Source organism: Nomascus leucogenys, chromosome 23 (genome assembly GCF_006542625.1).
Source record: "Nomascus leucogenys isolate Asia chromosome 23, Asia_NLE_v1, whole genome shotgun sequence".
Lineage (NCBI taxonomy): Eukaryota > Metazoa > Chordata > Mammalia > Primates > Hylobatidae > Nomascus > Nomascus leucogenys.
The window spans coordinates 12,191,035-12,212,383 of NC_044403.1; the positions used below are offsets into that span (position 1 = coordinate 12,191,035).

The 21,349-nt window shown below is 37.1% G+C and overlaps 1 protein-coding gene across 1 annotated transcript in view; it reads left to right on the forward strand.

The window, feature by feature from the left end:
* ABCC9 (ATP binding cassette subfamily C member 9) overlaps positions 1–21,349 on the forward strand; it is a 150,621-nt gene that overhangs the window by 32,864 nt on the left and 96,408 nt on the right. The window contains exons 9-14 of the mRNA XM_030804745.1: positions 258–410; positions 915–1,070; positions 3,022–3,156; positions 4,950–5,112; positions 15,792–15,832; positions 16,931–17,073. Coding sequence (XP_030660605.1) covers positions 258–410; positions 915–1,070; positions 3,022–3,156; positions 4,950–5,112; positions 15,792–15,832; positions 16,931–17,073 — 791 coding nt within the window. The remainder of the gene's footprint in view (positions 1–257; positions 411–914; positions 1,071–3,021; positions 3,157–4,949; positions 5,113–15,791; positions 15,833–16,930; positions 17,074–21,349) is intronic.

A 21,349-nucleotide genomic window follows, 5' to 3' on the forward strand; every position in this document is an offset into this window, starting at 1 on the left:
ATACCTTTGCAGGAAATGCATTCTAATTTTTTAAAAATAAATTTTACCTTTTTTTCTTCAATTAGGCATTTCCATCACTCATTAATCAGTTAGGGATTTTATGGATTTACCTGGTTTGTATTGTATTTCACTGCTGTATAATAAATACATTGAATTTTTATATTTAAATATTATGTATCTTTTAATAAATGCAAACTGTACACCTGGTCTATAAAAAGACGAGTTTTAATATGTCACTTTTTTTCTTTTGGGACAAGATTTCGGAAACTCTGTCATCAAAGGAATTTCTTGAAAACGCTTACGTTCTAGCAGTTCTTCTCTTCTTGGCTCTTATTCTGCAAAGGACATTTTTGCAGGCTTCCTACTATGTAACCATAGAGACTGGCATTAACCTCCGTGGAGCTCTGCTGGTATGTAAAGGCTGTGAATAATATTTGTTTCCTAAGAATGCTATATACCATTCAGTGATAAGAATAGTAGTAGCTTCAGTTTTGTTTTTTCATTCCATTTTCATTCTGGTATTACAACAACAACGTTTCTATAATCTACTTAATGAAAGAAACAGAGCTAATTAATAAACCTACTGAATTAAAAATAACTTTAAAATAATGTTAAGAAAAATATTTTGAAATCTTACATTTATTTATCTCTTTGTTCTAGAGCTTATGCTTAAAGTTTAATGCATGTTTTTATTATATCACTAGAAAAAGTCTGTATTTTGTTGAGGACTGAAAATAACTATACTGAAACAGAAATAACTATAGTGGTTGATTTAAGATGACCTTATAGAATTTTTCTTTTCTTTTTTCTCAAAAAAAAAATAAATGTTTGTTATTTATTTTCAGTGAAAATAATCATAGTGTCAATTTTAAGTTTAGAGCTTTATGTACTCTTTTTTTTTTTTTTTTTGGTAGGCCATGATTTATAATAAAATCCTTAGGCTCTCTACATCTAACTTATCCATGGGGGAGATGACTCTGGGGCAGATCAACAACTTAGTCGCCATTGAAACTAATCAACTCATGTGGTTTTTGTTCCTGTGTCCCAATCTATGGGCTATGCCTGTTCAGGTAGGTAGATCAATATAAGTAAGATTTTTGTTTGCGGAGGAAATAAAACAAAAAGAGCAGTAATGTATTTAGCTCCGTAAAAGGTGTATAGTTTTTGAATGTGCAAATATTATACTCTTTTATAGAAAAGGAAGCTGAGACTCAGAAATATTATAGCATAGGTTAAGAAAGAGAAGTTTGAAATTATACTGCTTGGGTTCAAATATCTGCCCTACCCCTCATTTACACAAGTGCTTAACTCCTCAAAGCCCTAGTTTTCTTAACTGTAAATGAGAATAATAATAGTATCTGTCTCGTAAAGTTGTGGAAATTGTCAAGGTTAAATAGGTTAATATGTCTATAACATCTAGCGTAGTGCCCAGCATTTCCTGGGCATCCAGTAACTGTTAGTTGTTAGTATTATTGCCTCGATTCATGTAAGTCACAGAGCCATAGTTTGACCCCTTTTATTTTGGCAAGCTCTCTTATAGCATTTCTAAACGAGAGCAATTGCTTTAATCAATCCCATAGTTTCAATAGTTATTATATTGCAAAATGTCAAACTGCATAAAATGGTAGGAACAGTGACAAACTGGAGTGCTATTTAGCTATTTCCTATGTAAAATAACATTTTAGTAAAGACACATGTTTTCTTCTTCCCCTAACTGGGTAAAAATGGCAAAAGAAATATACTCCGTTTTTTCCTCTGTATAAACTGGACATTTTTAATTATCTCAAGTTTTGCATTCTGTAGATGAAGCTTAAGTGCTAGATCTTATTTGAAAAAATCTATCTTCTAAGTCCCCGTGTTCCACATTTATTAAAGTGCATAAAGTAATAAAGAAGATGCTAGTTTTTAACTTATTGTTTGCCTTTTCATTTTTTAATAGAAAACCAAGGCAAATAAAAGTGTATATTATGCACAGTGCTTGGCACAAAGTAGGATTTGAGATGTACTTTGTCTCATTTTATCAAAATGTACTTATATAAAGGTGAATTAGGTAGCTGCCTAGGTGGTATAATTTCAAGTGCACCAAAAATCTCTGAATGACTGCATCATGGATGACCTTAAGGAATTTTTTGTTTTTATTGGATATCTCAGACTACCTAATTAGCTAGGCAGTAAACGTGTCATTGGCCCCAGGAAGCTGCTATTAAGCTATTATCATTGGCATATAGGCATAAATTATATGCTTGAACTGCATGGATACAGTTCATTAATTGATGTTTTGAGCCATGATAAATCAGAGAGAGAGAGAGAATAGGATAGCAGGGGTAAATTCTGAGTTTTAAAGGAAAAAGAAGACAGTGACAAACCAGAGAGGATAGGTCTGAATGGTTTTGCCCTTGGTTTGGGGAAAGAGAAGTATATTAAGATAGGGCACCAACTTTAGCTTTTTAACAGTTTTAGTTACTGTCAGCCTTCTTGTCTGTTAGTGATGTCTGGAGTCATAAGAAGGTGAGGAGCTCAGCTCATTCCTTTAGTCCACAGACAACCATCCTCTACTCACATGATGCTGCCCTCTACTTTTCATCCTCTCAGCCATGAAAAGCTAGTACAATTCCAAGAGAATATAGAATGTCAAATTTATGGTGGGTGACAGCATTTTCAAGAAAAAATTTATGCCCTTTTAAAAATCTGAAGACCACTTAAAAGGTTAGAAGCATCATGGGACCACTTTGCGACTTCATGCAATAAATTGGTTTGACATCAGTTGTACAGATTATCATACTAAAAATACATTCCTAGCACTTAGCCTTCTCCAAATAAATCAGAGTAAAACCCAACTGTCACAGTTGGGTTGACTTGATGGTTAATTCTGTCCCCCTAGAGAACCCTAATACCGTTGACTTCCAAATAAACAATATAATAATTAAGAAATACTACATTTGCACTAAAAACTATTTCCTTTCATGCAATGGCTCCCACACCCCCATTCATTTTCCCTTTTCCATGTGTTTTTCTCTCTAGATCATAATGGGCGTGATTCTGCTCTATAATTTACTTGGATCAAGTGCATTGGTTGGTGCAGCTGTCATTGTGCTCCTTGCGCCAATTCAGTACTTTATTGCTACAAAGTTGGCAGAGGCTCAGAAAAGTACACTTGTAAGTAACATCTTTTGGAAACTTAATTACAAAAATGAGAAATGCTGTTTTAATTTTATAATAAAGGAAATTAATACATACCACTCAAGATAATTTGGAAACAATTATATTTCACTTCAGTTCTTCGGCAGCAAATGTGTATTTTCCGTGTTGTGGAAACAATTTTTAAAAGTGGATTGGAAATTTAAAACTTGATGATCTTAGACTCAAAATACTAGAATCACAGTTCCTGATGTTTTAAAGTACCATGAGGTGATAAGGCTTTCAGTCTTCTTAGATCACTTGTCTAAAGAATCCTCTTAAGCATACTTTGAGGCTATTAAATGTCAGTTATTGACACGCAAGAAATGGATCAAGGTACATGTGAAGGGTCAAGTTTGCTGCTTCTGAAATTATATTTCCCTAGGGTAGACTCAAACCATGTGAGGATCTATGGAGTCACATTGACATGTTTCAGTGGCAGCTGCTCTTGCTGAATCTATTTCTGGTCATCTTGGCAAGCAAGAAAAAGCCCAATTATTGACCTTTTCTGGCTTCAATTTGCCATGAAATCATTTTATTTGAGCACAAATTTGCTGCTTTTAGAGAACTATTTGCAAATAATAAAATTGTTGACAGCATGTTTACTAATAAAGTTTGATTAAATATGAGCAAGGCTGTCTGTAAATCAGGCATAAAATGTGAAGATGCTGCCACTGACGGGATTGTTTCTGAAGTTCGTGTTTCTACTATGACAAGCGAGTTGCATGTCATGCAAGCGGTTTTTATCACTTGTTTTTCTGCTGCTTTAGGTAGGTTACTCATTATTTCTGTCTGAGCCATCTATCCTTTTTACTCTAGCACACAAATACAGAAAGGTGTGGAAGGGGAGCTTAGGAGAGATATGATGATTCCCAAACATCTGTCTTTCATTTAGCTATTCACACCGTATTCATTCACCCATTGAGCAATTATTTGATAGGCATTTAACACCCTGTAAAGACAAAACGTTGAACAAAAACCAGGCTGTTTGCTACTTTTGCTTTCTCATATCTGTCTTTTGGCCACTCTACTGCCCCTTTTGATAGTTAATTAGTCATATATTACCTTGTCAGTAATTCTAGTATAACATGTGGTCATGAAGGAAGCTGAAACAGCTGGCTAAAAGGAAGCTTTTGTATCTGCTACAAATCTCCCTATGATTATTCCAAGTTGTTAGCAAATCTAACTTAGGCCTTAACCAAGAACTTACAAAGAGGTATGTGGAAATCTCTTGATAGCTAAGATAATAGGCTTAGTTTCAATAACTGTATTATGAAGATGCAATATGAATGCACATAACACTGTACCCTCATATTTTCAAATAAGAAGCCCACTAACTTTTCTTAAATTTATTATTTTTCTTCTTTTAAGTATGAGTGATAGAGCTGACTGCAGAAGAAATTAAGTTAGATGTTAGGAGTCATTATAAGTCTCCTTATTAGTTATTTAAATTTATGTCTATATTATCTGCAGACATAATTCAAGGAAATCATGTGAAACTTTAGAAAATTGTTTTTAGCTTTTGTATAAACCAAAGCAACAGAGACATACATGCTTTTAGGTGGAAAGAAATGTTGAGGCCATCTCATTAAACTCTTTATTTCATGAAGCACAAAGGGTTTAACTGCTTCTCCTGGGAATTTCACAACCTAATTAGTGAGTGGCAGGGCCAGTCAGAAATAAGGTCTCCTCAATCCCTGTCCATTACATGGTTCTGCCTTTCTGATTCACTTGGACGCAGCTGGTATTATTTTTCTTCCTTTGTTTTATAGGATTATTCCACTGAGAGACTGAAGAAAACAAATGAAATATTGAAAGGCATCAAACTTCTAAAACTGTATGCCTGGGAACACATTTTCTGCAAAAGTGTGGAGGAAACAAGAATGAAAGAACTATCTAGTCTCAAAACCTTTGCACTTTATACATCGCTCTCCAGTAAGTTGCTGTTGCTCTAAGAACAGGCGACTTTAAGGGCAACCAGAATAACCAACAGTCTATTCAGTTTAGATTATGATCAATGAAACATTCTAGTTCTTCAAGGACACCTATTTATTTTCTAAACACGTGCTGTCCAATAGCCACCAGCCACATGAGGCTATCTATTTACATTTAAATTAAAGACCAAAGTAAGCACAGGCTTAGAGTCAAGTAGACCTGAATTTGATTCCTCACAACTAGTGTGCCCTTGGCCATGTTACTCTACAAACTGAAATTGTTGGTTTTCTTCATCAGTAAAATGAAGATGGTGATAATAGTAACTAATTAAAACCCTCATATCAGTTCAGTTAGGATAAATAGTTGGTTTTCAGTAAAAATTTGTTTACTGAAATTGATTTGACTACATTACGATTGATCTTCTTATCCCCAAAGATCCTTTAACTCTTTTTCCATTTGTCTCAGAATACTTGTGGGTGGCGCTTGTGGCTGCAGCTTTTACCCCGAGAAAACTTTGCCACAAAATATCTCGCTTTTATTATTGTTTTGCATCACTCTAGGATATCGACTTTGGAAATGAAAGACATCATTCTATTTGTAGCATTCTGTTTTTAGTAGTGGTGTTTCCATTTACAAAATATAGTAACTCTCAATCGCTAAAAATGTCAAATCCTAGAAATCATAGCATTCTTTTTTTTTTTTTTTTACTATAAGTTCTAGGGTACATGTGCACAACGTGCAGGTTTGTTACGTATGTATACGTATGCCATGTTGGTGTGCTGCACCCATTAACTCGTCATTTACATTAGGTGTATCTCCTAATGCTATCCCTTCCCTCACCCCCACCCCAGGACAGGCCCCGGTGTGTGATGTGAAGGGTCCAAGTGTTTTCATTGTTCAATTCCCACCTATGAGTGAGAACATGCAGTGTTTGGCTTTTTGTCCCTGCGACAGTTTGCCGAGAATGATGGTTTCCAGCTTCATCCATGTCCCTACAAAGGACATGAACTCATCCTTTTTTATGGCTGCTTAGTATTTCATGGTGTATATGTGCCACATTTTCTTAATGCAGTCTATCCTTGTTGGACATTTGGGTTGGTTCCAAGTCTTTGCTATTGTGAATAGTGCCGCAATAAACATACGTGTGCATGTGTCTTTATAGCAGCATGATTTACAATCCTTTGAGTATATACCCAGTAATGAATGGCTAGGTCAAATGGTATTTCTAGTTCTAGATCCTTGAGGAATCGCCACACTGTCTTCCACAGTGGTTGAACTAGTTTACAGTCCCACCAACAGTGTAAAAGTGTTCCTATTTCTCCACATCCCCTCCAGCACCTGTTGTTTCCTGACTTGTTAATGATTGCCATTCTAACTGGTATGAGTGGTATCTCATTGTGGTTTTGATTTGCATTTCTCTGATGGCCAGTGATGATGAGCATTTTTTTCATGTGTCTGTTGACTGCATAAATATCTTCTTCTGAGAAGTGTCTGTTCATATCCTTTGCCCACTTTTTGATGGGGTTGTTTGTTTTTTTCTTGTAAATTTGTTTGAGTTCTTTGTAGATTCTGGATATTAGCCGTTTGTCAGATGAGTAGATTTCAAAAATTTTCTCCCATTATGTGGGTTGCCTGTTCACTTTGATGGTAGTTTCTTTTGCTGTACAAAAGCTCTTTAGTTGAATTAGATCCCATTTGTCAATTTTGGCTTTTGTTGCCATTGCTCTTGGTGTTTTAGTCATGAAGTCCTTGCCCATGCCAATGTCCTGAATGGTAATGCCTAGGTTTTCTCCTAGGGTTTTTATAGTTTTAGGTCTAACATTTAAGTCTTTAATCCATTTTGAATTAATTTTTGTATAAGGTGTAAGGAAGGGATCCAGTTTCAGCTTTCTACATATGGCTAGCCAGTTTTCCCAGCACCATTTATTAAATAGAGAATCATTTCACCATTTCTTGTTTTTGTCAGGTTTGTCAAAGAACAGATAGTTGTAGATGTGTGGTATTATTTCTGAGGGCTCTGTTCTGTTCCATTGGTCTATATCTCTGTTTTGGTACCAGTACCATGCTGTTTTGGTTACTGTAGCCTTGTAGTATAGTTTGAAGTCAGGTAGCGTGATGCCTCCAGCTTTGTTCTTTTGGCTTAGGATTGTCTTGGCAATGTGGGCTCTTTTTTTGGTTCCTTAAGGACTTTAAAGTAGTTTTTTCCAATTCTGTGAAGAAAGTCATTGGTACCTTGATGGGATGGCATTAAATCTATAAATTACCTTGGGCAGTATGGCCATTTTCACGATATTGATTCTTCCTATCCATGAGCATGGAATGTTCTTCCATTTGTTTGTGTCCTTTTTTATTTCATTGAGCAGTGGTTTGTAGTTCTCCTTGAAGAGGTCCTTCATATCCCTTGTAGGCTGTATTTCTAGGTATTTTATTCTCTTTGTAGCAATTGTGATTGGGAGTTCACTCATGATTTGGCTCTCTGTTTGTCTACTCTTGGTGTATAGGAATGTTTGTATTTTTGCACATTGATTTTGTATCCTGAGACTTTGCTGAAGTTGCTTATCAGCTGAAGGAGATTTGGGGCTGAGATGTTGGGGTTTTCTAAATATACAATCATGTCATCTGCAAACAGGGACAATTTGACTTCCTCTTTTCCTAGTTGAATACCCTTTATTTTTTTCTCCTGCCTGATTGCCCTGGCCAGTACTTCCAACACTATGTTGAATAGGAGTGGTGAGAGATGGCATCCCTGTCTTGTGCCAGTTTTCAAAGGGAATGCTTCCAGTTTTTGCCCATTCAGTATAATATTGGCTGTGGGTTTGTCATAAATAGCTCTTATTATTTTGAGATACGTCCCATCAAAACCAATTTATTGAGAGTTTTTAGCATGAATGGCTGTTGAATTTTGTCAAAGGCCTTTTCTGCATCTGTTGAGATAATCATGTGTTTTTTGTCTTTGGTTCTGTTTATATGCTGGATTACGTTTATTGATTTGTGTATGTTGAACCAGCCTTTGCATCCCAGGGATGAAGCCCACTTGATCATGGTGGATAAGATTTTTGATATGCTGCTGGATTCGGTTTGCCAGTATTTTATCGAGGATTTTTGCATCTATGTTCATCAGGGATATTGGTCTAAAATTCTCTTTTTTTGTTGTGTCTCTGCCAGACTTTGGTATCAGGATGATGCTGGCCTCATAAAATGAATTAGGGAGGATTCCCTCTTTTTCTGTTGATTGGAATAGTTTCAGACGGATGGTACCAGCTCCTCCTTGTACCTCTGGTAGAATTTGGCTGTGAATCCATCTGGTCCTCGACTTTTTTTGGTTGGTAGGCTATTAATTATTGCCTCATTTCAGAGCCTGTTATTGGTCTCTTCAGGGATTCAACTTCTTCCTGGTTTAGTCTTGGGGGGGTGTATGTGTCCCGGAATTTATCCATTTCTTCTAGATTTTCTAATTTATTTGTGTAGAGGTGTTTATAGTATTCTCTGATGGTAGTTTGTATTTCTGCGGGATCATTGGTGATATCCCCTTTATCATTTTTTGTTGCATCTATTTGATTCTTCTCTTCTTTATTAGTCTTGCCAGCGGTCTATCAATTTTGTTGATCTTTTCAAAAAATCAGCTCCTGGATTTATTGATTTTTTTAAGAGTTTCTTGTGTCTCTATCTCCTTCAGTTCTGCTCTGATCTTAGTTATTTCTTGCCTTCTGCTAGCTTTTGAATGTGTTTGCTCTTGCTTCTCTAGTTCTTTCAATTGTGATGTTAGGGTGTCAATTTTAGATCTTTCCTGCTTTCTCTTGTGGACATTTAGTGTTATAGATTTGCCTCTACACACTGGTTTATATGTGTCCCAGAGATTCTGGTACGTTGTGTCTTTGTTCTCATTGGTTTCAAAGAACATCTTTATTTCTGCCTTCATTTTGTTATCTACCCAGTAGTCATTCAGGAGCAGGTTGTTCAGTTTCCATGTAGCTGAGCGGTTTTGAGTGAGTTTCTTAATCCTGAATTCTAGTTTGATTGCACTGTGGTCTGAGAGACAGTTTGTTATAATTTCTGTTATTTTACATTTGATGAGGAGTGCTTTACTTCCAACTATGTGGTCAATTTTGGAATAGGTGTGACTCAGAAAAATGTATATTCTGTTGATCTGGGGTGGAGGGTTCTGTAGACGTCTATTTGTTCTGCTTGGTGCAGAGCTGAGTTCAATTCCTGGATATCCTTATTAACTTTCTGTCTCGTTGATCTGTCTAATGTTGACAGTGGGGTGTTAAAGTCTCCCATTATTACTGTGTGGGAGTCTAAGTCTCTTTGTAGATCTCTAAGGACTTGCTTTATGAATCTGGGTGCTCCTGTTGGGTGCATATATATTTAGGATAGTTAGCTCTTCTTGTTGAGTTGATCCCTTTACCATTATATAATGGCATTCTTTGTTTCTTTTTATGTTTGTTGGTTTAAAGTCTATTTTATCAGAGACTAGGATTGCAACCCCTGCCTTTTGTTGTTTTCCATTTGCTTGGTAGATCTTCCTCCATCCCTTTATTTTGAGCCTGTGTGTGTCTCTGCACGTGCGATGGGTTTCCTGAATACAGCACGCTGATGGGTCTTGACTCTTTATTCAATTTGCCAGTCTGTGTCTTTTAATTGGAGCATTTAGCCCATTTACATTTAAGGTTAATATTGTTATGTGTAAATTTGATCCTGTCATTCTGATGTTAGCTGGTTATTTTGCTCATTGGTTGATGCAGTTTCTTCCTAGCATCGATGGTCTTTACAATTTGGCATGTTTTTGCAGTGGCTGGTACCAGTTATTCCTTTCCATGTTTAGTGCTTCCTTCAGGAGCTCTTTTTGGGCAGGCCTGGTGGTGACAGAATCTCTCAGCATTTGCTTATCTGTAAAGGATTTTATTTCTCCTTCACTTATGAAGCTTAGTTTGGCTGGATATGAAATTGTGGGTTGAAAATTCTTTACTTTAAGAATGTCGAATATTGGCCCCCACTCTCTTCTGGCTTGTAGAGTTACTGCCAAGAGATCCGCTGTTAGTCTGATGGGCTTCGCTTTGGGGGTAACCCAACCTTTCTCTCTGGCTGCCCTTAACGTTTTTTCCTTCATTTCAACTTTGATGAATCTGACAATTATGTCTTGGAGTTGCTCTTCTCGAGGAGTATCTTTGTGGCATTCTCTGTATTTCCTGAATTTGAATGTTGGCCTGCCTTGTTAGGTTGGGGAAGTCCTCCTGGATAATATCCTGCAGTGTTTTCCAACTCCCTGTCACTTTCAGGTACACCAATCAGACGTAGATTTGGTCTTTTCACATAATCCCATATTTCTTGGAGGCTGGTTCATTTCTTTTTACTCTTTTTTCTCTAAAGTTCTTGCTTCATTTCATTCATTTGATCTTCCATCACTGATACCCTTTCCTCCAGTTGATCAAATCGGCTACTGAAGCTTGTGCATGCATCATGTAGTTCTCGTGCCATGGTTTTCAGCTCCATCAGGTCATTTAAGGACTTCTCCACACTGGTTATTCTAGTTAGACATTCGCCTAATCTTTTTTCAAGGTTTTTAGCTTGTTTGTGATGGGTTCGAACTTCCTCCTTTAGCTTGGAGATGTTTGATCGTCTGAAGCCTTCTTCTATCAACTTGTCAAAGTCATTCTCCATCCTGCTTTGTTCCGTTGCTGGCAAGGAGCTGCATTCCTTTGGAGGGGAGAGGTGCTCTGATTTTTAGAATTTTCAGTTTTTCTGCTCTGTTTTTTCCCCATCTGTGTGGTTTTATCTACCTTTGGTCTTTGATGATGGTAACGTACAGATGGGGTTTTGGTGTGGATGTCCTTTCTGTTTGTTAGTTTTCCTTCTAACAGTCAGGACCCTCAGCTGCAGGTCTGCTGGAGTTTGCTGGAGATCCACTCCAGACGCTGTTTGCCTGGGTATCAGCAGCAGAGGCTGCAGAACAGCAAATATTGCTGAACAGCAAATGTTGCTGCCTGATGGTTCCTCTGGAAGCTTTGTCTCAGAGGGGTACCTGGCCATGTGAGGTGTCAGTCTGCCCCTACCGGGGATGCCTCCCAGTTAGGCTACTCGGGGGTCAGGGACCCACTTGAGGAGGCAGTCTCTCCGTTCTCAGATCTCAAACTCCATGCTGGGAGAACCACTACTCTCTTCAAAGCTGTCAGACAGGGACATTGAAGTCTGCAGAGATTTTTTCTGCCTTTTGTTTGGCTATGCCCTGCCCCCAGAGGTGGAGTCTACAGAGGCAGGCAGGGCCTGCTTGAGCTGCGGTGGGTTCCACCCAGTTTGAGCTTCCCGGCTGCTCTGTTTACCTACTCAAGCCTCAGCAATGGCGGGCACCCCTCCTCCAGTCTTGCTGCCACCTTGCAGTTTGATCTCAGACTGCTGTGCTAGCAATGAGTGAGGCTCTGTGGGTGTGGGACCCTCCGAGCCAGGCACAGGATATGATCTCCTGGTGTGCCGTTTGCTAAGACCATTGGAAAAGCGCAGTATTAGGGTAGGAGTGACCCGATTTTCCAGGTGTCGTCTGTCACAGCCTCCCTTGGCTAGGAAAGGGAATTCCCTGACCCCTTGTGCTTCCCGGGTGAGGCGATGCCTCGCCCTGCTTTGGCTCACACGTGGTGGGCTGCACGCACTGTCCTGCACCCACTGTCCGACAAGCCCCAGTGACATGAACCTAGTACTTCAGTTGGAAGTGCAGAAATCACCCGTCTTCTGTGTCACTCACACTAGTAGCTGTAGACTGGAGCTGTCCCTATTTGGCCATCTTGGAACCCCCTCGAAATCATAGCATTCTTACGTGTGATGTTAACATCTTTCTCAAACAGCATTGGCCGAAGATTCATTTGATGAATTCGGTTTTTTCCTAAATAGATGATTCAGATGATCGCAATGATTCTCTTGTTAGTTCTGTTTAGAAATAACTCCAAGAACAGTTTTTACATTTTATTTTCACATTAAAAATCAATCAGATTTGCTTTAGCCTCAAAGAGTGTGTCTGTGTAAAACTAAATGAGTACTGGCAGTGAGATACACTTTATTTTTTTCTAAATGGGAAAAGGGTTAAAAATATTTGCAGTTTTTTAACTTGTCTCCTTGGGAGCTTATGATATGATATTTTCTTGAAGATTGTCAAGAACACTTAGCCATTTTTGAAAACTGAGGAGAAAAAATATCGTTTTCAGGTGAAGGAAGCAAAACTTCATTCACATAAAACCCTTTTTTCCAATATATTTTCAAAAATTTCAAAATACAGACTTCTTTCATCCTCAACTCTAACTTTTAAAAGAAACTGTTTCAGAAATACTGCTTTTTTTCCCTCAAAGTATGGCTGAGTATTCTCATGAATAATAGGGTTTATGTTAGTATACTTTACACAAACTTAGCAAAACTACTCCCACTAATATTTGATTTGATTTATGTGTCAGTTTTGCTCATCTTTGTTGCTCCCAAGACCTTTAACAAATTAAAATTTTGGAAGTTTACGTATTGTTTCCTCTTGAATTATAAACTCCTTTAGAGTTTAAAGATTATAACCATTTCTTTTGTGAAATAGATTTAGAGAAAATATTTGGCTTATATAGCCCCTTTATTCTAGCCCTAATGCTTGATGCATTAGACATAAAGTTGGAAGGAGTTTTATCTTACAGCAATGCACCACTAACATGGTGTCAAAATGTTAGAAGACAGGATGATCAAGATTCACTTGCTTATATTGTACTACTCTAAGTTGGTGACCCCTTCAAAACATCCTTCTCTTCAGGGGACTGAAATTCTCATAAGAAGAATGGATGCAGCCAAGAACAACAACAACAACAACAAAGATATATTGAGAGTATACTTAGCCAATTATTGCCATAAGTGGTTTTTCATATACCATCTCATTTAATTATTACAACAGCCCAGTGGTTTTGATTCTATTATTTATTTATTTTTATATATTTTTTGAGACAGGGTCTCACTCTATCACCCAGGGCAGAGTGCAGCCATGCAAACATAGCTCACTGCAGCCTTTAATTGCTGGGCTCAAGTGCCTCTGCCTCGCAAAGTGGTGGGATTACAGGCATGAGCCACCATGACCACCCTAGATTTTATTATTAACTCCACTTTAGAATTAAAAGATTGATATATAAAGAACTTAGGCAACCTGAACTTCTTTCAAATCATCCAGCTACTAAAGGACTGAGGTGAGATGTGAATCCAGCTTGTGTGTCTCTAGAGATGAGAGTTGTGTTGGTATTTGAGTCAAATACAAGAAGAGAGAGGGTAGAGGAGGTCATCCTAGGGGAGAGCAGTAAGAAGTCAGGAGGGGGAAAATACATTATCCTGTGTTCTTGATAGGTAGCTGGGATTCTTGAGTCAATGGAGCAAAATTCCAGTTTGACCGCTTCAAGTTTTATTATTTTGTTCAGTACAATCTTGTTGGTGGTGAGTTGAACAGAGCTGGCTATAAATCCTAGCTCTGACACTTTGTAGTAGAATGGCCTTGAGAAAATTACTTATATCCTCCTAGCCTCAGTTTCTTCATCTGTAACATGAGCTAGTAATAATATCTACCATGTAGGATTGTAAAGATTAAAGAAGATAATGGATAATACAAACATTTATTGAGTGCACACTCCATCTCAGAAACTATGTCAAGTGCTTGATACTCATCTGCTATAAAGCAGGTTAAAAGAAAAGAATACACTTAGAATATAGGGTGAAAATACAGCAAAAGAAACTATCATCAGAGTGAACAAACTACACAATGGGAGGAAATTTTTGCAATCTATCCATCTGACAAACGTCTAATATCCAGAATCTACAAGGAACTTAAACAAATTTATGAGAAAAAAACCCTATTAAAAAGTAGGCAAAGGATATGAACAGGCACTTCTCAAAGGAAGACATTTATGTGGCCAATAAACATGAAATAAAGCTCAACATCACTCATCATTAGAGAAATACAAATCAAAACCACAATGAGATACCATCTCATGCCAGTCAGAATGGCAATTATTAAAAAGTCAAGAAACAACAGATGCTGGTGAGGCTGTGGAAAAACAGGAATGCTTTTACACTGTTGATGGGAATGTAAATTAGTTCAACCATTGTGGAAGACCAGTGCGGTGATTCCTCAAAGACCTAAAACCAGAAATACCATTTGACCCAGCAATCTCATTACTGGGTATATACCCAAAGGAATGTAAATCATTCTATACATACATGTGTATGTTTATTGCAGCACTATTCACAATAGCAAAGACATGGAATCAACCCAAATGTCCATCAGTGATAGACTGGATAAAGAAAATGTGGTATATACACACTGGAATACTATACAGCCATAAAAAGGAATATACACCACAGAATACTATGCAGCCCTAAAAAGGAATAGGATGATGTCCGTTTCAGGAACATGGATGGAGCTGGAAGCCATTATCCTAACCCAGGAACAGAAACTAACCCAGGAACAGAAAACCAAACTCCACATATTCTCACTTATAAGTGAGAGTTGAATAATGAGAACACACAGACACAGGGAGGAGAACAACACACACTGGGCCCTATGAGGAGGGCAGTGGGAAGGAAAGTAGCTAATGCATCTGGGCTTCAAAGGTGTAACAAACCACCATGGCACATGTTTATCTATGTAACAAGCCTGCATATCCTACACATGTATCCCGGAACTTAAAATATAATAGGGTGACAACAGTCAGAGAAAGAAGGTTGAGGCAGAAATGTGGCTCCTCATCTGTGTTATTACAAAACTCAGATCAGTGTTTGGATTCTTGGTACTGTACAAGAGTCTATATTTGACAACTAAATCATATCTGGACTTGGCAAAAGCACAGTCTAATTCTGTTCTATGTATAGTGGTAAGGATAATCCCTGAGAGTGGATGATTTTTAAAACTCGAGTCCTCTACTGTTAAGAAAATTAGATTCTAGCTTCTCACTCTGCTGTTGCCTAGCTCTGTTACCAACAATTCACTTCATCTTTGGTTTCTTGGTTCCTAAAATTCTATAACTTATGACTGTATGACTGTAAATCATCAACTTGGCTTTTTATTTTTACTGTTACTTCCCAACACTAGTATTTCAGGCTAAAATGTGAGTTTTTCTTATTTCAACTAGGCATATCATGCCGATCCAATGAAAGTTAAATATATTCCAGGAGAGATATTTAGACACACAGAGAGTCCAGGATATGGAGTTATTTTATTAACTGAAAGGGCCATAAATGAATATTAATATCACTGCTGGAAAGAGAACTTGAAGTGATGTCAAATTCTTGTTTTTAATCTGTGTAATAACCTGATATTTAAATTAGTTTAGTGGACTAAACAAAAGACTGTAACCCTTCTCTAGAATACACATTTGTTAAATTCTAATAATTTTTATCATTAAAGGATGATTTTATATGAATTCTTTTGTTTGTAACATTTCATAAGAAAAAAGTTCAATAAAGAAAAACAGATACTGGTTAAGACTAATGTATGGGAGCTCATAAAACTGCACACAAGTAAATATTAAATGGGAAATGTTTGTGGACTCCAGACAAAATGACATTTAATACTCTTTGTCCTTCCTGTCTTCAAAGAAAGTTAAAGCAATAATAGATGATTAAAGTTACTGAAAATGTTTTCACAGTTCAATGAAACTAATGCATTTTATTTCTTTCCACAGTCTTCATGAATGCAGCAATTCCCATAGCGGCTGTTCTTGCTGTAAGACACTTTTTCTCGCTTTTAGAAATGAAACCAAGTCAGTGTTTATAAATGATTTATGAGCAAGAATGTGTGGGTAGTAATATATGTTACCTCACCTCTGTGACTTCTCTCTATTGCAGTCTCCATTGCAAGAGTTCTAATCCAGTGTTTCTCAGTAAAGACACTCTGGACATTTTGATCCAAATAAATTTTGTTCTAGGGGCTGCCCTCTGTGTTAGGACGTTTAGCAGCATCCCTGGCTTCTAGCTACCAGGTGCCAGTAGCAACCCCAGTTACGACAATCAAAACATTACCAAATGTACGCTGGTACATTTGCAAACACTGCAAAATGCACAGTGGTTGGGAATTAACTGTTCTAATCTCAATGATCTGGTTCCCAGACACTCTTACAACAAGATGGAGCTAGATCAATAACCAGAAGATCTTAAATAATTGCATTATATTTCATACTAAAATGACAAACTCAGCAACTGCTATTATTTGTAGAAATGTAATTAGCTGGGCATGATGGCACATGCCTGTAGTCCCAGCTAACTGGGAGGCTGAAGTGGGAGGATCACCTGAGCCTGGGGAGGTCGAGGCCGCAGTGAGCCATGATCACGCTACTGCACTCTAGCCTGGGCAATGAAGTGATGCCATGTCTCAAAAAAAAAAATGTAAATAAGTCTCCTTTGGATATTAATGCTGACAGTTTTAGTAAAGATCCACAGTGAGGACCCCAAAACAACAGAACATTCTTTTTTCTCCCGGAATATTTAGTATTGCTTGGAAAGGGCTTGACTGGTTTTTGAAAACTCTGGGTTCTCCATCCCTTTATTCCCCCTACTTAGTATCTTGACAGGGTCAATTACCTCACCTGTAAGTAGAATTTTTTTCTAACTTTCTCATAAGTTTGCCACTATAATTGCAGGTAAGCCTTTCAGGACTCACCAAAAGCAAGCATTGTTTTAATTAGGGAGTTTTGGATGAAGTCATTGTTATCATAGTTACAATGGACATACTGGCATAGCAGAATATGTTAGGCTTCTAAGACTGAATGTACGCATGTGAGAAACTTTTTCCAGCTTTCTCTAAAGAACTCCTTTCTTTGCACAGACATTTGTGACCCACGCGTATGCCAGTGGAAACAATCTGAAACCTGCAGAGGCCTTTGCTTCACTGTCTCTCTTCCACATCCTGGTCACACCACTGTTCCTGCTCTCCACAGTGGTCAGATTTGCAGTCAAAGCCATCATAAGGTATGCACTGAAGTGTCTGACATTTTTTGCTTATTGATAATATAAATGATGTGTGCTAATAGGAGTATTTGAAAAAATATAAAAAAGAACATTAAAATCACTGCCAGGAGACAACCATTGTTAAAATTGTGGTATGCTACTTTTCAGTCTTTTATTTATTTCATGTAAAAATAATTTTTCAAAACAAAAATTTTAAATTTATCTAGGATTTGTCTCCTGATTACACTGTTTTTTAATTATTCTCCCCTCACTTAAGTTTTATAATACCCCATGTTTACTGACTATGTAGTATTCTATGTTGGAAATATTCTAATTTATTTAACAATTATCTTTTTATTGAACATTTAGAATGTTTCTATTTTCTCCCTAACATCAATAACATTGAAGTTCACGCATCTCTGTTTATCTGTAAACTTTTCTCTGATGATTTTCTCAGGTTGGATTTCTAGAAGTGGGGATACTAGTTCTAATAATATGCACATCTTTGAGGTCCTTGATGAATATGTTGCCTTCCACTGAAGTAGTGGTAGGTCAAAGAGGGCACACATTTTTAAGATTTTTAAAAATGAATACAGCCATAATGTTTTCCACTGAAGCTGTGCCAGTTTATATTGGCAACAATAGTGACAGAGAATGTTCACATCATCACATTTACTATTTTAATTTTAGTTTAATCTGGAAAAAAATCCAGGCTTACAGTCTCTGAAAATGTTAAGAATTGTAAAACCATTTTGTATTTTGCTCATTTAAATATGCTTCTATGGTGTTTCCAATGAGTGCAGATTTTGTCTCTTTATAATTTTTCATAATGCACAGCTATAAAAATAGATGTGATATGATAAGACCATTTTTCCACCATTTTTACTTATAAAAATGTGTTACCAAACTAGATGATACACTGCCTATACCGTAGACTATATGTCTTATGCTCCCATAAATAAGGCAGTCTTAAAAAGGAATTTTTCTTTTTAGATATATGCTCTTTATAAACTATAAAACCTCAGAATGCTTTGTAAACAGTCATTAGCATATTTATATCTGGCTTTTGAAAGAAATGCCAAGATGTTGCAATATTGAAGAAAAATTGGAAAATTGAGCCTTTAAACATATGAAGTATCATGTTGCAATTGACGGAAACATAGAACATCATTTGTAAGACTTTTAAAATGAGATAATTGTGCTGGTGTCTATATCTTACTGAGAAAACTAGAATTTATTATTCAAAATACCAGAATCTTCAGTTTTAAGCCAATAGTTTGCATTGGCTTAACAATCACTTAATGCCAAATGAAATTAAAATGCATATAAATCATCTTATAAGCCAAATTCTTACAGAATATGATAGTATAACATAGTTTCAATGTTAACTGCTGAGACATTCATTAACAACCAGTTCTAGAGCTGTTAGTGTCTAGAGCTCAAGCCTTCTGGCCACATCTGCCCTCATTTTCTTATTGTTCTGCCTTCTGAAACACTTGTCCAGATCACTGACTACTTTTTGTAGCACCACTTCCAAATTAGGCAGTGCTCTGGAAGGGAAGCTACTTCAAACAATAAAATTGATAAATGGCCAGAGTCTGCTATTTTGGTCCTTATTTTCATTTTCTCCACTCAACAACTGTCCCTTTCATGGTTACACTCTTATTTGGAATTTGACTTTGTACTATAAGTGGAGATAGAAAGCAGTTGATAACTTGCAATAGATAACACCTCTGAAATCAGGAGGTTACCAAACATTAAAAGGACTTTGACTTGATTAAAAAAAAAACTGAAAACAATCTAGGGGTGTCCCTCCAATCCATGGTATACAATTCTGTGGTAATAAATCCTAGTACAGTGGAGGATGGATATCCCTGTATATTTCTGCATAGCACTCTCCCTTCTGTACATCTCATGGAAAAGACATTTGCCAGTTTGATAAAGACCAGTCTTTCGTCAGGGCTCAGTTCCAGATTTTCCAAGCCATAGGCCAAACAGAATCTGCTTATAAAAGCCTGATTCTCTCAAATGAGTTTCAGTGGTTGAATTGCAGGTCCTACAGAGATGACTGGTCAGCAGAGAACATTAATCCTTTTTCCCACTGTGTGCTAGTTCTGGGAACCCAAATAAATGCTCTCCCAGTGTTGACTAGACTTAGAGCATTTTCTTCTGTGCCTGGGAACCCGTGACCAGCCTTTAGTGCCAGTTGGCCCACAGTGAGTTGAGCAGCCTGTTTATAATCGGAGACTTTGGTCAGCTGATTTTGAAATCTCCTCTTCAGGAACTGTGGAAATTCTAAATCCCTTACTGCACTCTTAAATACATTTAGAAACTTGGTCGGTTAGAATGGGATAAAGCACACTGTCAAACTTCTGTTACACATGCATGTAAGAGACTTGTAAACTTCTCTACCAGAGGAAAATTCCATACCATGTTCAATTCTTGGTTCCAAAACAATTCTATGCTTTCTTTTAATAAGGTTTGGCTTATTAGCCAAAGTTGTCTTCATGACATTCAATGGCTGAGACCTGTATATACCTCATGAAATGGAAGAATGAGGGAGGTGTGATTCAGATTGTCTCCTCACACCCCCCAGCACCCCACACCATTTGATTTTTCTGGACATTTTATGATGATGTGTACTTGTCTACTTTCACAAAACAGAATAATGAAAAGTAACTATTATCTAAAATAATAAAATGCTTGAAGAAGAGTGATTTCTTTTTTAGAATGCTTGCCTCACTTCTCCACTTTGCTTTATTTGTAAGGAAATAATATATGTGTTTTGCTCTTTTGAAAATAATATGTATGTCCTTTACAAATAATTTGAGTTTAGGTTTCTGTACATTGTATTTGATGCGCAATTCAATACCTATGTCCAAAGAGACTATTTGCCAAGAGAAAAACAAATCCTTCACTTTGTTGGGAAATAACTTTTTGTCTTTGCTCTCATGTACCTCCCAAAGGAATGTATGCGTGGTTAGTCCACTGTATCACCTTCAGTCAAATAAATTGTTATTGATATTTATCATAAAGCATATACTTTGGCCTGGTCTCTGTATTTCAGTTTATAAAATTTTATAATTCCTACAAAAAAAAACAAACCCATGTGACTGCTGGCAACAAAGTCAGTTTTCCCAATTAATATAGCACCTGTCCAGGGTACTTAAGCTGTGTCTACTCACCCAAAGTCTAATTGGAGAAGTGAAAAAATAATGTATGACTAAGACCTTAAATATTTTTGTGAATGATCTAAACAAATGAGAAAATAGTAAAATACTGATTTAGAAAGGTGGTAGAGGCAGAGTAGCAAATTGATTGGTATAAAATATACCTGCTTTCAAATCCTGGCACTGCCAGGAAATACTCATTGTTTGACCTCAAACATGATTTAGTGTCTCTGTAGCTCAGCTTCTTCAATTGTCAAACGAACACGATAATATTACCTGCTTATGGTGGTTGAGAAAATTAAGTGAGATAATACATAAAAAGTACCCACCATGTTGCCTAAATATTTTAGGTATGTTACAAATCTCCATTTTACCATCTTACCACCATTTTACTCACCTCTACCCCATGCCTCAGAGCATCTTCTGTGGATGTGCATTCACTTATTGATACAGGTACCTTGCTAGGCATTAAGAATTCCAAAGATAAAAGACCGAAATCTGCAGGGAGTCCACAGCCTAGTTAGAGAGACCAGGAAGGGAAACTAATTACTGTATGATGGGTTATGGCGTTATAAAGCTATACACAGAATGCTATGGCCCATAATGGCCATCCTTTAAGTTTTTGAGAGAGAAGGGAAACTATCTGGTCAGTAAAGATTTAAAGGAGGTGGTGACTCTTTCATAGAATCCTTAAAAATAGGTAAGACTTGGCAAGTTGGAGAAAAAATGTAAAACATGTTTTAACAGCGGGAGCAGTATATTCAAGGGGAAGAAGTGGGTAAGTAGGTGAGAAATCTTGGTATCTTCAGGAGATTAAAAGTAGTTCAGTGTCATTGGAGGAAGGGTTCTGATGTGGGAAGTATCAAGGCATGAAGCTGGAGAGTAAACTCTTGAGCAGCTTTTAGACGATGCTAAAGATGCTGAAAGGCAACCGGATGCCATTTGTCACTTTAAGAAGCGGGTTGTTACATGTACAGATTTGCATTTAAAAAATATAAACCTGGAAGCATGGTGGAAATTACTTCACCCTTGGTAAGGGTTTGTGCATTTTCCATAATTGTTTTACCTCTGTGATTTCTGAAAGGGCTTCATATGAATAGAAAATGCTTTTTGTATTACCCATTTAT